Source organism: Panulirus ornatus, chromosome 15, assembly GCF_036320965.1.
Source record: "Panulirus ornatus isolate Po-2019 chromosome 15, ASM3632096v1, whole genome shotgun sequence".
Classification (NCBI taxonomy): Eukaryota; Metazoa; Arthropoda; class Malacostraca; order Decapoda; family Palinuridae; genus Panulirus; species Panulirus ornatus.
In genome coordinates this window covers 31,786,174-31,800,938 of record NC_092238.1, presented here as the reverse complement: position 1 = coordinate 31,800,938, position 14,765 = coordinate 31,786,174, and the positions used below count along the sequence as shown (strand labels likewise).

Genomic DNA, 14,765 nt, shown 5'->3' with positions numbered 1-14,765 from the left:
ATTGGTCTCAGATTGATTATTTTCTTATGATATATGCAATCTTCAATACTTATTGCAACTGTATCTTTCCTGACCATGTATTCTCAACCTCACATTCACAGTTCGAGAGATCAGGTCATCATTTGGACAGTCCTAAGCGATTAAAAATGAAGGATAAAGGGGTTAGACCTACCATTACTAATTATAGTGACTATAAGCATCGCATTTGAACTATGGAAAAGCAACTATACGAGGTGAAAGTCGCAAATATATATATATATATATATATATATATATATATATATATATATATATGTGTGTGTGTGTGTGTGTGTGTGTGTGTGTGTATAGGGAAAGGAGTGGCCGCTATGCGACTGTCAATTGTTTGTTTACATCATTGGAGAGAGTTCTCGGTAGGTCGTTCCTTCCTAGCTCGCACCTATTGAGCGCTTCCATCTTCGTCACCGGTCAATACTAAGCGTTGATCATCCATCCACCATGAAGGTCTTTAAGGACATCATCAGCGGTAAGAGCATTTTCATTATATACTCTTTTAACTGAGGTAACGAGAGATAAATGGATTGCCTACTTGTTGAGATTTTATTCCAAAGAAGTAGGGGAAGTCAGCTGACAGCTCCAGGGGCCTTTAGGCTCTGTCAAGAGATTCACAATGAATTTAAAAGTTATCTTGTTTTATTTTTCAAGTCTGCTCAATTCAAAACAATGGAAGGGAGTAGTGAAACCAAATTAACGGCGTTTATTGCAAATATTCAGCGAAATTGGAGCTCAGTAGTGTGCCATACATGTTCAAAGATTACTTTCGATTTCTCTTCTTCATGAATACGGACACAAAGTGTTTCCTGTTAAACTGTATTATTGTTTTAAGGGTGATGGTTATTAATCTAGGAAAATGTCGGGTGAATTAATTCAAAAGTTGATTAAAAAGACAGAGACAAAAGATTCAGCTGTTCAAACCATAGTTTACTCAGGCAATTGAGATGTATTCCACTAGTGTAGCTGTAATATGGTCTTCAGTTGGTGACTAGATCACGTTGAATTCCTACTTAGAGAGTGGTTAGGGGTGGCACCACGTTGGATTTCTGCTTAAAGAGAGGTTAGGGGTGGCACCAACAGCTTTGTGTCATATGATTGTCATTATTAACTGTTTGATGCATTATTCAGTCGCGTGTGTGTGTGGTTTAAGACATTCATTCAGGATGTTAGGTAAAGTTTATGTAAGTTCGAAGGAAATTGTGTGGGTATTTTGTAAGGTGTTATAAAAGTAAGGGTAATTCACATTATATATCCAAACCTGTGATAATCGTATTTAAATAGAAAGTGGTGAGGTTTATGCTGATGTGGGAAAATTTTGGTTACATTGGAAGTACTGAAAACATTGTTAAATCAACAGAAAGTACGAAAACCTTGTCAAACAGAAACTGGAGAGGGCTGCGTTGATGTGTTAAGAAGCTCATTGTTTAATGTAGCTAACTTTGCTTTTATCAAAGATTGATTTATAAAATGGGTATATGATCTTGGGGAATATTTCTGGATACATTTATTCAGTGAATGTTGGTTTGCGGCACGGGTGTGTGATGTCTCCATGGTTGTTTAATTTGTTTATGGATGTAGTTGTTACGGAGGTAAATGCAAGTTTTCGAAAGGGGCAAGTATGCAGTCTGTGTGGATGAGAGAGCTTGGGAAGTGAGTCAGTTGTTCGCTGATGATACAGCGCTGGTGGCTGATTCGGGTGAGAAACTGCAGAAGCTGGTGACTTGAGTTTGGTAAAGTGTTTGATAGAAGAAAGCTGAGAGTAAATGTGAATAAGAGCAAGGTTATTAGGTACAGTAGGGTTGAAGGACAAGTCAATTTGGAGGTAAGTTTGAAGGGAGAAAAACTGGAGGAAGTAAAGTGTTTAAGGTATGTGGGTGTGGATTTGGCAGTGGATGGAACCATGGAAGCAGAAGTGAATCATAGGGTGGGGAAGGGGGCGAAAGTTCTGGGAGCATTAAAAATTGTGTGGAAGTCGAGAACTTTACCTTAGAAAGCAAAAATGGGTATGTTTGAAGGAATAGTGGTTCCAACAATTTTATATGGTTGCGAGGCGTGGGCTATAGATAGAGTTGTGAGGAGGAGGGTGGATGTGCTTGAAATGAGATGTTTAGGGACAATATGTGGTGTGAGGTGGTTTGATCGAGTAAGTAATGAAAGGGGAAGAGAGATGTGAGGAAATGAAAAGAGTGTGGTTGAGAGAGTATAAGAGGGTGTTTTGAAATGGTTTGGTCACACGGAGAGAATGAGTGAGGAAAGATCGACAAAGGATATATGTGTCAGAGGTGGAGGGAACGAGAAGTGGGAGACCAAATTGGAGGTGGAAAGATGGAGTGGAAAAGATTTTGAGTGATCGGTGCCTGAACATGCAGGAGGGTGAAAGATGTTCAAGGAATAGAGTGAATTGGAACGATGTGGTATACCAGGGTCGACGTGCTATCAGTGGATTGAACCAGGGCATGTGAAGCACCTGGGGTAAACCATGGAAAGTTGTGTGGGGCCTGGATGTGGAAAGGGAGCTGTGGTTTTGGTGCATTATACATGACAGCTGGAGACTGAGTGTGAACAAATGTGGAATTTCTCTTTTCCTAGCACTACCTCGCACACATGCGGGGGAAGGGGGTTGTCATTTCATGTATGGCGGGGTGGCGATGGGAATGAACATGGGCAGACAGTATGAATTATGTACATGTGTATATATGTATATGTCTGTGTGTATATATATGTATACGTTGAGATGTATAGGTATGTATATGCTTGTGTGTGGACGTGTATGTACATACATGTTTATGTTGGTAGGTTGGGCCATTCTTTCGTCTGTTTCCTTGTGCTACCTCGCTAACACGGGAGACAGCAACAAAGTATAATAAAATGAATAATACATTTATTCAGATGTGCTGTTCTTTATGTAAAGATATGAGAGATTGTTGAAAGCAGAATAAAAGGACTTTATTTATATTGCTTGGACTTCAGGTACTTTCATTTACAAAATGCTCATGTAATATTAACATGATAATATTCATCCTTGACATAATTATGAAAAGCATTATGACTGAAAAGCCATGCAGGATCTTAGTATTTCAATGTTTTTTCCACTTTGTTGCGTATTAGGATTTTTTCAAGATGTTTTGATTGGGAATAGGTCTGATAAGAGGCCATTAAGAGTGCCCAGAAAAATCCCTTTTTTATCATTAAAATTACATATTGTGTAGCATAATATATGATAAACATTTGAATGCATATATTATGGTGTACAGAACATATGTAAGTTACAGGTTAATAGATATATATCATTGCTGTTTTTACCTGTTATTCCTGATTCAGTGTCTTCAGGTGTTGTATGTTCCAACAGTTTAGACTGGGCCCTCCCTAACTGATAGGTTGAGTGAAGTATCTGTTGAAAGAAATAGGCCCATGTGTTACCCCAGGCACTCTTATACCTCTCCACTGTTCATCCCATGGTTTTTTGATGGTTAGAGACTAGGTTATGAAAAGTCTCATGGGTCTTAGATTTCTCCACAGTGCATCCTATGGTATTTCTGGTGACTACAGGAGAGGTACTGAGAAATTTTGGGCCCAGGACTTTTATCCGTTAGACAATGAAACTGAAATGTAGGGGCCCTTAGTGTGGGGTTTTATAAAAAGAATAGGCAAATGTAGCCATAACGACTAATGGGATATGCGAAAAAAGTTCAGAAAACAAAATGAATGAGCAAACTTACCATAATTGATGCTGTACAGACATGTAAAGTTCACATGCATGAGGATGATACGCTGTCTGCATCGTTGTTGCAACTGATGTAACAGACATCATGCGCCTAACCACTAACAAGGTTACTTGGTACATTTTTTTCTGTACTTGATTGCTGTCTTCCGCATTAGCGAGGAACTGTCAGGAACTGACAAAGAAAGGACCCTTCCGCTTATACCCATTCTCTATCTGTGATGAGTTATACACTGAATCCACAGCCAAGCCCCACAGACCTTCCACCTGTATGTTTTCATTTTATTATAATTATGTCAAATTTAGCGATGATTTGTATCATGATTCCCTATGAAGCAATAGGTTTTGCACATGGCTTGTTCATATAATTTTCAGATTAATCGCTTTGTTCTTTTTTCTCATACTTCATTGCTGTTCCCACGTTAGCGGGGTAGCACCAGGAACAGACGAAGAAAGGCTACATCTGCTCGCGTCCATTCTTTAGCTGTCATGTTGTGTAATGCAGTGAAACCACAGCCCCTTATCTACAACCAGGCCCCACAGAATAATTATATTATTTTAAGATATGTGCATTATTCAGTTTTGTCACTACACTATAACACGAGTTATTTTTTTTTTCAAACTTCGCCATTTCCTGCGTTAGCGAGGATGTGTTAATAACAGAGGACTGGGCCTTTGAGGGAATATCCTCAACTGGCCCCCTTCTCTGTATATATATATATATATATATATATATATATATATATATATATATATATATATATATGTATATATATTTTTTTTTTTCATTTTGCTTTCTCCCGCGTTTGCGAGGTAGCGCAAGGAAACAGACGAAAGAAAATGGCCCAACCCACCCCCATACACATGTATATACATAAACGTCCACACATGCAAATATACATACCTAAACATCTCAGTTACACATATATATACACACACAGACACATACATATATACCCATGCACACAATTCACACTATCTGCCTTTATTCACTCCCATCGCCACCTCGCCACACATGGAATACCATCCCCCTCCCCCTCATGTGCGCGAGGTAGTGCTAGGAAAAGACAACAAAGGCCCCATTCGTTCACACTCAGTCTCTAGCTGTCATGCTATAATGCCCGAAACCACAGCTCCCTTTCCACATCCAGGCCCCACACAACTTTCCATGGTTTACCCCAGACGCTTCACATGCCCTGATTCAATCCACTGACAGCACGTCAACCCCGGTATACCACATCGATCCAATTCACTCTATTCCTTGCCCGCCTTTCACCCTCCTGCATGTTCAGGCCCCGATCACTCAAAATCTTTTTCACTCCATTTTTCCACCTCCAATTTGGTCTCCCACTTCTCCTTGTTCCCTCCACCTCCGACACATATATCCTCTTGGTCAATCTTTCCTCACTCATTCTCTGCATGTACCCAAACCATTTCAAAACACCCTCTTCTGCTCTCTCAACCACGCTCTTTTTATTTCCACACATCTCTTACCCTTACATTACTTACTCGATCAAACCACGTCACACCACACATTGCCCTCAAACATCTCATTTCCAGCACATCCACCCTCCTGCGCACAACTCTATCCATAGCCCACGCCTCGCTACCATACAACATTGTTGGAACCACTATTCCTTCAAACATACCCATTTTTGCTTTCCGAGATAATGTTCTCGACTTGCACACATTCTTCAAGGCTCCCAGGATTTTCGCCCCCTCCCCCACCCTATGATTCACTTTCGCTTCCATGGTTCCATCCGCTGCCAGATCCACTCCCAGATATCTAAAACACTTTACTTCCTCCAGTTTTTCTCCATTCAAACTTACCTCCCAATTGACTTGACCCTCAACCCTACTGTAGCTAATAACCTTGCTCTTATTCACATTTACTCTTAACTTTCTTCTTTCACACACTTTACCAAACTCAGTCACCAGCTTCTGCAGTTTCTCACATGAATCAGCCACCAGTGCTGTATCATCAGCGAACAACAACTGACTCACTTCCCAAGCTCTCTCATCCACAACAGACTTCATACTTGCCCCTCTTTCCAAAACTCTTGCATTCACCTCCCTAACAACCCCATCCATAAACAAATTAAACAACCATGGAGACATCACACACCCCTGCTGCAAACCTACATTCACTGAGAACCAATCACTTTCCTCTCTTCCTACACATACACATGCCTTACATCCTCGATAAAAACTTTTCACTGCTTCTAACAACTTGCCTCCCACACCATATATTCTTAATACCTTCCACAGAGCATCTCTATCAACTCTATCATATGCATGTGTACGTGTAGGAAGAGAGGAAAGTGATTGGTTCTCAGTGAATGTAGGTTTGCGGCAGGGGTGTGTGATGTCTCCATGGTTGTTTAATTTGTTTATGGATGGGGTTGTTAGGGAGGTAAATGCAAGAGTTTTGGAAAGAGGGGCAAGTATGAAGTCTGTTGGGGATGAGAGAGCTTGGGAAGTGAGTCAGTTGTTGTTCGCTGATGATACAGCGCTGGTGGCTGATTCATGTGAGAAACTGCAGAAGCTGGTGACTGAGTTTGGTAAAGTGTGTGGAAGAAGAAAGTTAAGAGTAAATGTGAATAAGAGCAAGGTTATTAGCTACAGTAGGGTTGAGGGTCAAGTCAATTGGGAGGTGAGTTTGAATGGAGAAAAACTGGAGGAAGTGAAGTATTTTAGATATCTGGGAGTGGATCTGGCAGCGGATGGAACCATGGAAGCGGAAGTGGATCATAGGGTGGGGGAGGGGGCGAAAATTCTGGGGGCCTTGAAGAATGTGTGGAAGTCGAGAACATTATCTCGGAAAGCAAAAATGGGTATGTTTGAAGGAATAGTGGTTCCAACAATGTTGTATGGTTGCGAGGCGTGGGCTATGGATAGAGTTGTGCGCAGGAGGATGGATGTGCTGGAAATGAGATGTTTGAGGGCAATGTGTGGTGTGAGGTGGTTTGATCAAGTGAGTAACGTAAGGGTAAGAGAGATGTGTGGAAATAAAAAGAGCGTGGTTGAGAGAGCAGAAGAGGGTGTTTTGAAGTGGTTTGGGCACATGGAGAGAATGAGTGAGGAAAGATTGACCAGAGGATATATGTGTCGGAGGTGGAGGGAACGAGGAGAAGAGGGAGACCAAATTGGAGGTGGAAAGATGGAGTGAAAAAGATCTTTTGTGTGATCGGGGCCTGAACATGCAGGAGGGTGAGAGGAGGGCGAGGAATAGAGTGAATTGGAGCGATGTGGTATACCGGGGTTGACGTGCTGTCAGTGGATTGAAGCAAGGCATGTGAAGCGTCTGGGGTAAACCATGGAAAGCTGTGTAGGTATGTATATATATATAATTTCTTGTGAATTTGGCATCTCTGCATACTGAAAAAGTTCACTTTTGAATTCAATTGAGGATGGGAAGAGTTGGCCCTTACATGTATTAGTGCTGCAGCTGTATGTATGACTCATGGTGAGGTGCCTGAGGATTGGCGGAATGCGTGCATAGTGCCATTGTACACAGGCAAAGGGGATAAGAGTGAGTGCTCAAATTACAGAGGTATAAGTTTGTTGAGTATTCCTGATAAATTACATGGGAGGGTATTGATTGAGAGGGTGAAGGCATGTACAGAGCATCAGATTGGGGAAGAGCAGTGTGGTTTCAGAAGTGGTAGAGGATGTGTGGATCAGGTGTTTGTTTTGAAGAATGTATGTGAGAAATACTTAGAAAAGCAAATGGTTTTGTATGTAGCATTTATGGATCTGGAGAAGGCATATGATAGAGTTGATAGAGATGCTCTGTGGAAGGTATTAAGAATATATGGTGTGGGAGGCAAGTTGTTAGAAGCAGTGAAAAGTTTTTATCAAGGATGTAAGGCATGTGTACGTGTAGGAAGAGAGGAAAGTGATTGGTTCTCAGTGAATGTAGGTTTGCGGCAGGGGTGTGTGATGTCTCCATGGTTGTTTAATTTGTTTATGGATGGGGTTGTTAGGGAGGTGAATGCAAGAGTTTTGGAAAGAGGGGCAAGTATGAAGTCTGTTGTGGATGAGAGAGCTTGGGAAGTGAGTCAGTTGTTGTTCGCTGATGATACAGCGCTGGTGGCTGATTCATGTGAGAAACTGCAGAAGCTGGTGACTGAGTTTGGTAAAGTGTGTGAAAGAAGAAACTTAAGAGTAAATGTGAATAAGAGCAAGGTTATTAGCTACAGTAGGGTTGAGGGTCAAGTCAATTGGGAGGTAAGTTTGAATGGAGAAAAACTGGAGGAAGTAAAGTGTTTTAGATATCTGGGAGTGGATCTGGCAGCGGATGGAACCATGGAAGCGAAAGTGAATCATAGGGTGGGGGAGGGGGCGAAAATCCTGGGAGCCTTGAAGAATGTGTGCAAGTCGAGAACATTATCTTGGAAAGCAAAAATGGGTATGTTTGAAGGAATAGTGGTTCCAACAATGTTGTATGGTTGCGAGGCGTGGGCTATGGATAGAGTTGTGCGCAGGAGGGTGGATGTGCTGGAAATGAGATGTTTGAGGACAATGTGTGGTGTGAGGTGGTTTGATCGAGTAAGTAACGTAAGGGTAAGAGAGATGTGTGGAAATAAAAAGAGCGTGGTTGAGAGAGCAGAAGAGGGTGTTTTGAAATGGTTTGGGCACATGGAGAGAATGAGTGAGGAAAGATTGACCAAGAGGATATATGTGTCGGAGGTGGAGGGATTGAGAAGTGGGAGACCAAATTGGAGGTGGAAAGATGGAGTGAAAAAGATTTTGTGTGATCGGGGCCTGAACATGCAGGAGGGTGAAAGGAGGGCAAGGAATAGAGTGAATTGGATCGATGTGGTATACCGGGGTTGACGTGCTGTCAGTGGATTGAATCAGGGCATGTGAAGCGTCTGGGGTAAACCATGGAAAGCTGTGTAGGTATGTATATTTTTAAGGGAAATCTATTTTTCTGAGAAAAATGGCAAAAATTGAAGGTAATAGTTCAGGGTATTTTTTAGCTGAAAAAACTTTTTGTTTCAAAATTAGAAAATAAGATACTGAAACACTTCTATACTTGAAATAATCATGGAAAATATATCACGATGCTCTTAGTTACTAATACGTACCGAGTAAATACGATGGAAAGAATGAGAAATTATTTTGAAATTGGCTTCATTTAATAGCTTATTTAAATGTCATAAACACAACTAAACGATATTTTAACACCAGATTTGTATTCAGCTTGAAAAATACTTCTTATAAAAAGTTTTTTAAGGAAATCTATTTTTCTGAGAAAAATGGCAAAAATTGAAGGTAATAGTTCAGGGTATTTTTTAGCTGAAAAAACTTTTTGTTTCAAAATTAGAAAATAAGATATTGAAACACTTCTATACTTGAAATAATCATGGAAAATATATCACGATGCTCTTAGTTACTAATACGTACCGAGTAAATACGATGGAAAGAATGAGAAAATATTTTGAAATTGGCTTCATTTAATAGCTTATTTAAATGTCATAAACACAACTAAACGATATTTTAACACCAGATTTGTATTCCGCTTGAAAAATACTTCTTATAGAAAGTTTTTAAGGGAAATCTATTTTTCTGAGAAAAATGCCAAAAATTGAAGGTAATAGTTCAGGGTATTTTTTAGCTGAAAAAACTTTTTGTTTCAAAATTAGAAAATAAGATATTGAAACACTTCTATACTTGAAATAATCATGGAAAATATATCACGATGCTCTTAGTTACTAATACGTACCGAGTAAATACGATGGAAAGAATGAGAAAATATTTTGAAATTGGCTTCATTTAATAGCTTATTTAAATGTCATAAACACAACTAAACGATATTTTAACACCAGATTTGTATTCAGCTTGAAAAATACTTCTTATAAAAAGTTTTTTAAGGAAATCTATTTTTCTGAGAAAAATGCCAAAAATTGAAGGTAATAGTTCAGGGTATTTTTTAGCTGAAAAAACTTTTTGTTTCAAAATTAGAAAATAAGATATTGAAACACTTCTATACTTGAAATAATCATGGAAAATATATCACGATGCTCTTAGTTACTAATACGTACCGAGTAAATACGATGGAAAGAATGAGAAAATATTTTGAAATTGGCTTCATTTAATAGCTTATTTAAATGTCATAAACACAACTAAACGATATTTTAACACCAGATTTGTATTCAGCTTGAAAAATACTTCTTATAAAAAGTTTTTAAGGAAATCTATTTTTCTAAGAAAAATGCCAAAAATTGAAGGTAATAGTTCAGGGTATTTTTTAGCTGAAAAAACTTTTTGTTTCAAAATTAGAAAATAAGATATTGAAACACTTCTATACTTGAAATAATCATGGAAAATATATCACGATGCTCTTAGTTACTAATACGTACCGAGTAAATACGATGGAAAGAATGAGAAAATATTTTGAAATTGGCTTCATTTAATAGCTTATTTAAATGTCATAAACACAACTAAACGATATTTTAACACCAGATTTGTATTCAGCTTGAAAAATACTTCTTATAAAAAGTTTTTAAGGGAAATCTATTTTTCTGAGAAAAATGCCAAAAATTGAAGGGTATTTTTTAGCTGAAAAAACTTTTTGCTTCAAAATTAGAAAATAAGATATTGAAACACTTCTATACTTGAAATAATCATGGGAAATATATAAGGATGCTCATAGTTATTAGTGCGTAGCAAGTAAATACAATGGAAAGAATGAGAAAATATTTTGAAATTGGCTTCATTTAATAGCTTATTCAAATGTCATACACACAACTAAACGTTATTTAAACACCAGATTTGTATTTAGCTTGAAAAATACTTCTTATGAAAAGTTTTTAAGGGAAATCTATTTTTCTGAGAAAAATGCCAAAAATTGAAGGTAATAGTTCAGGGTATTTTTAGCTGAAAAAACTTTGTTTCAAAATTAGAATATAAGATATTGAAACACTTCTATACTTGAAATAATCATGGAAAATATATTATGAGGCTCTTAGTTACTAATACGTACCGAGTAAATACGATGGAAAGAATGATAAATTATTTTGTAATTGGCTTCATTTGATAGCTTATTTAAATGTCATAAACACGACTAAACGATATTTTAACACCAGATTTCTATTCAGCTTGAAAAATAGTTCTTATAAAAAGTTTTTTAAGGAAACTTTTTGTTTCAAAATTAGAAAATAAGATATTAAAACACTTCTATACTTGAAATAATCATGGGAAATATATCACGATGCTCTTAGTTAATAATACGTACCGAGTAAATACGATGGAAAGAATGAGAAAATATTTTGAAATTGGCTTCATTTAATAGCTTATTTAAATGTCATACACACAACTAAACGTTATTTTAACACCCAGATTTGTATTCAGCTTGAAAAATACTTCTTATAAAAGTTTTTTAAGGAAATCTATTTTTCTGAGAAAAATGCCAAAATTGAAGGTAATAGTTCAGGGTATTTTTTAGCTGAAAAAACTTTGTTTCAAAATTAGAAAAATAAGATATTGAAACACTTCTATACTTGAAATAATCATGGAAAATATATCACGATGCTCTTAGTTGCTAATACGTACCGAGTAAATACGATGGAAAGAATGATAAATTATTTTGAAATTGGCTTCATTTAATAGCTTATTTAAATGTCATAAACACAACTAAACGATATTTTAACACCAGATTTGTATTCAGCTTGAAAAATAGTTCTTATAAAAAGTTTTTTAAGGAAATCTATTTTTCTGAGAAAAATGGTATTTTTTAGCTGAAAAAACTTTTTGTTTCAAAATTAGAAAATAAGATATTGAAACACTTCTATACTTGAAATAATCATGGAAAATATATCACGATGCTCTTAGTTACTAATACGTACCGAGTAAATACGATGGAAAGAATGAGAAAATATTTTGAAATTGGCTTCATTTAATAGCTTATTTAAATGTCATACACACAACTAAACGTTATTTTAACACCAGATTTGTATTCAGCTTGAAAAATACTTCTTATGAAAAGTTTTTAAGGGAAATCTATTTTTCTGAGAAAAATGCCAAAAATTGAAGGTAATAGTTCAGGGTATTTTTTAGCTGAAAAAACTTTTGTTTCAAAATTAGAAAATAAGATATTGAAACACTTCTATACTTGAAATAATCATGGAAAATATATCACGATGCTTTTAGTTGCTAATACGTACCGAGTAAATACGATGGAAAGAATGATAAATTATTTTGAAATTGGCTTCATTTAATAGCTTATTTAAATGTCATAAACACAACTAAACGATATTTTAACACCAGATTTGTATTCAGCTTGAAAAATAGTTCTTATAAAAAGTTTTTTAAGGAAATCTATTTTTCTGAGAAAAATGCCAAAAATTGAAGGTAATAGTTCAGGGTATTTTTTAGCTGAAAAAACTTTTTGTTTCAAAATTAGAAAATAAGATATTGAAACACTTCTATACTTGAAATAATCATGGAAAATATATCACGATGCTCTTAGTTACTAATACGTACCGAGTAAATACGATGGAAAGAATGAGAAGATATTTTGAAATTGGCTTCATTTACTAGCTTATTTAAATGTCATAAACACAACTAAACGATATTTTAAACACCAGATTTGTATTCCGCTTGAAAAATACTTCTTATAAAAAGTTTTTTAGGGAAATCTATTTTTCTGAGAAAAATGCCAAAAATTGAAGGTAATAGTTCAGGGTATTTTTTAGCTGAAAAAACTTTTTGTTTCAAAATTAGAAAATAAGATATTGAAACACTTCTATACTTGAAATAATCATGGAAAATATATCACGATGCTTTTAGTTACTAATACGTACCGAGTAAATACGATGGAAAGAATGAGAAAATATTTTGAAATTGGCTTCATTTAATAGCTTATTTAATTGTCATAAACACAACTAAACGACATTTTAACACCAGATTTGTATTCAGCTTGAAAAATACTTCTTATAAAAAGTATTTTAAGGAAACCAATTTTTCTGAGAAAAATGGCATAAATTGAAGGTCATAAATCGTTCAGGGTATGTTTTAGCTGTAAAAGGTTTTTGTTTCAAAATTGGAAAATAAGATATTGAAACACTTCTATACTTGAAATAATCATGGAAAATATATCACGATGCTCATAGTTACTAATTCGTACCGAGTAAATACGATGGAAAGAATGAGAAAATATTTTGAAATTGGCTTCATTTACTAGCTTATTTAAATGTCATAAACACAACTAAATGATATTTTAAACACCAGATTTGTATTCAGCTTGAAAAATACTTCTTATAAAAAGTTTTTTAAGGAAATGTATTTTTCTGAGAAAAATGGAAAAAATTGAAGGTAATAGTTCAGGGTATTTTTTAGCTGAAAAAACTTTTTGTTTCAAAATTAGAAAATAAGATATGGAAACACTTCTATACTTGAAATAATCATGGAAAATATATCACGATGCTCTTAGTTACTAATACGTACCGAGTAAATACGATGGAAAGAATGAGAAGATATTTTGAAATTGGCTTCATTTAATAGCTTATTTAAATGTCATAAACACAACTAAACGACATTTTATCACCAGATTTGTATTCATCTTGAAAAATACTTCTTATAAAAAGCTTTTAAGGGAAATCTATTTTTCTGAGAAAAATACCAAAAATTGAAGGTAATAGTTCAGGGTGTTTTTTAGCTGAAAAAACTTTTTGTTTCAAAATTAGAAAATAAGATACTGAAACACTTCTATACTTGAAATAATCATGGAAAATATATCACGATAGTTTTAGTTACTAATACGTACCGAGTAAATACGATGGAAAGAATGAGAAAATATTTTGAAATTGGCTTCATTTAATAGCTTATTTAGATGTCATAAACTGCAGAAGCTGGTGACTGAGTTTGGTAAAGTGTGTGAAAGAAGAAAGTTAAGAGTAAATGTGAATAAGAGCAAGGTTATTAGGTACAGTAGGGTTGAGGGTCAAGTCAATTGGGAGGTGAGTTTGAATGGAGAAAAACTGGAGGAAGTAAAGTGTTTTAGATATCTGGGAGTGGATCTGGCAGCGGATGGAACCATGGAAGCGGAAGTGGATCATAGGGTGGGGGAGGGGGCGAAAATTCTGGGAGCCTTGAAGAATGTGTGGAAGTCGAGAATATTATCTTGGAAAGCAAAAATGGGTATGTTTGAAGGAATAGTGTTTCCAAGAACGTTGTATGGTTGCGAGGCGTGGGCTATGGATAGAGTTGTGCGGAGGAGGATGGATGTGCTGGAAATGAGATGTTTGAGGACAATGTGTGGTGTGAGGTGGTTTGATCGAGTAAATAACGTAAGGGTAAGAGAGATGTGTGGAGATAAAAAGAGCGTGGTTGAGAGAGCAGAAGAGGGTGTTTTGAAATGGTTTGGGCACATGGAGAGAATGAGTGAGGAAAGATTGACCAAGAGGATATATGTGTCGGAGGTGGAGGGAACGAGGAGAAGAGGGAGACCAAATTGGAGGTGGAAAGATAGAGTGAAAAAGATTTTGTGTGATCGGGGCCTGAACATGCAGGAGGGTGAAAGGAGGGCAAGGAATAGAGTGAATTGGAGCGATGTGGTATACCGGGGTTGACGTGCTGTCAGTGCATTGAATCAAGGCATGTGAAGCGTCTGGGGTAAACCATGGAAAGCTGTGTAGGTATGTATATTTGCGTGTGTGGACATATGTATGTACATGTGTATGGGGGTGGGTTGGGCCATTTCTTTCGTCTGTTTCCTTGCGCTACCTCGGAAACAGCGACAAAGCAAAAAAAAAAAAAAAGTTTTTTAAGGAAATCTATTTTTCTGAGAAAAATGGCAAAAATTGAAGGTAATAGTTCAGGGTATTTTTTAGCTGAAAAAACTTTTTGTTTCAAAATTAGAATATAAGATATTGAAACACTTCGATACTTAAAATAATCATGGAAAATATATCACGATGCTCTTAGTTACTAATACGTACCGAGTAAATACGATGGAAAGAATGAGAAAATATTTTGAAATTGGTTTCATTTATATAGCTTATTT

The 14,765-nt window shown here is 36.3% G+C and overlaps 1 protein-coding gene across 1 annotated transcript in view; it reads left to right on the top strand.

The window, feature by feature from the left end:
- The first annotated feature begins 350 nt into the window (after positions 1-350).
- Positions 351-14,765, top strand: part of Tctp (translationally controlled tumor protein) — a 58,592-nt gene continuing 44,177 nt past the window's right edge. The window contains exon 1 of the mRNA XM_071670724.1: positions 351-505. Coding sequence (XP_071526825.1) covers positions 478-505 — 28 coding nt within the window. The 5' untranslated portion in view covers positions 351-477. The remainder of the gene's footprint in view (positions 506-14,765) is intronic.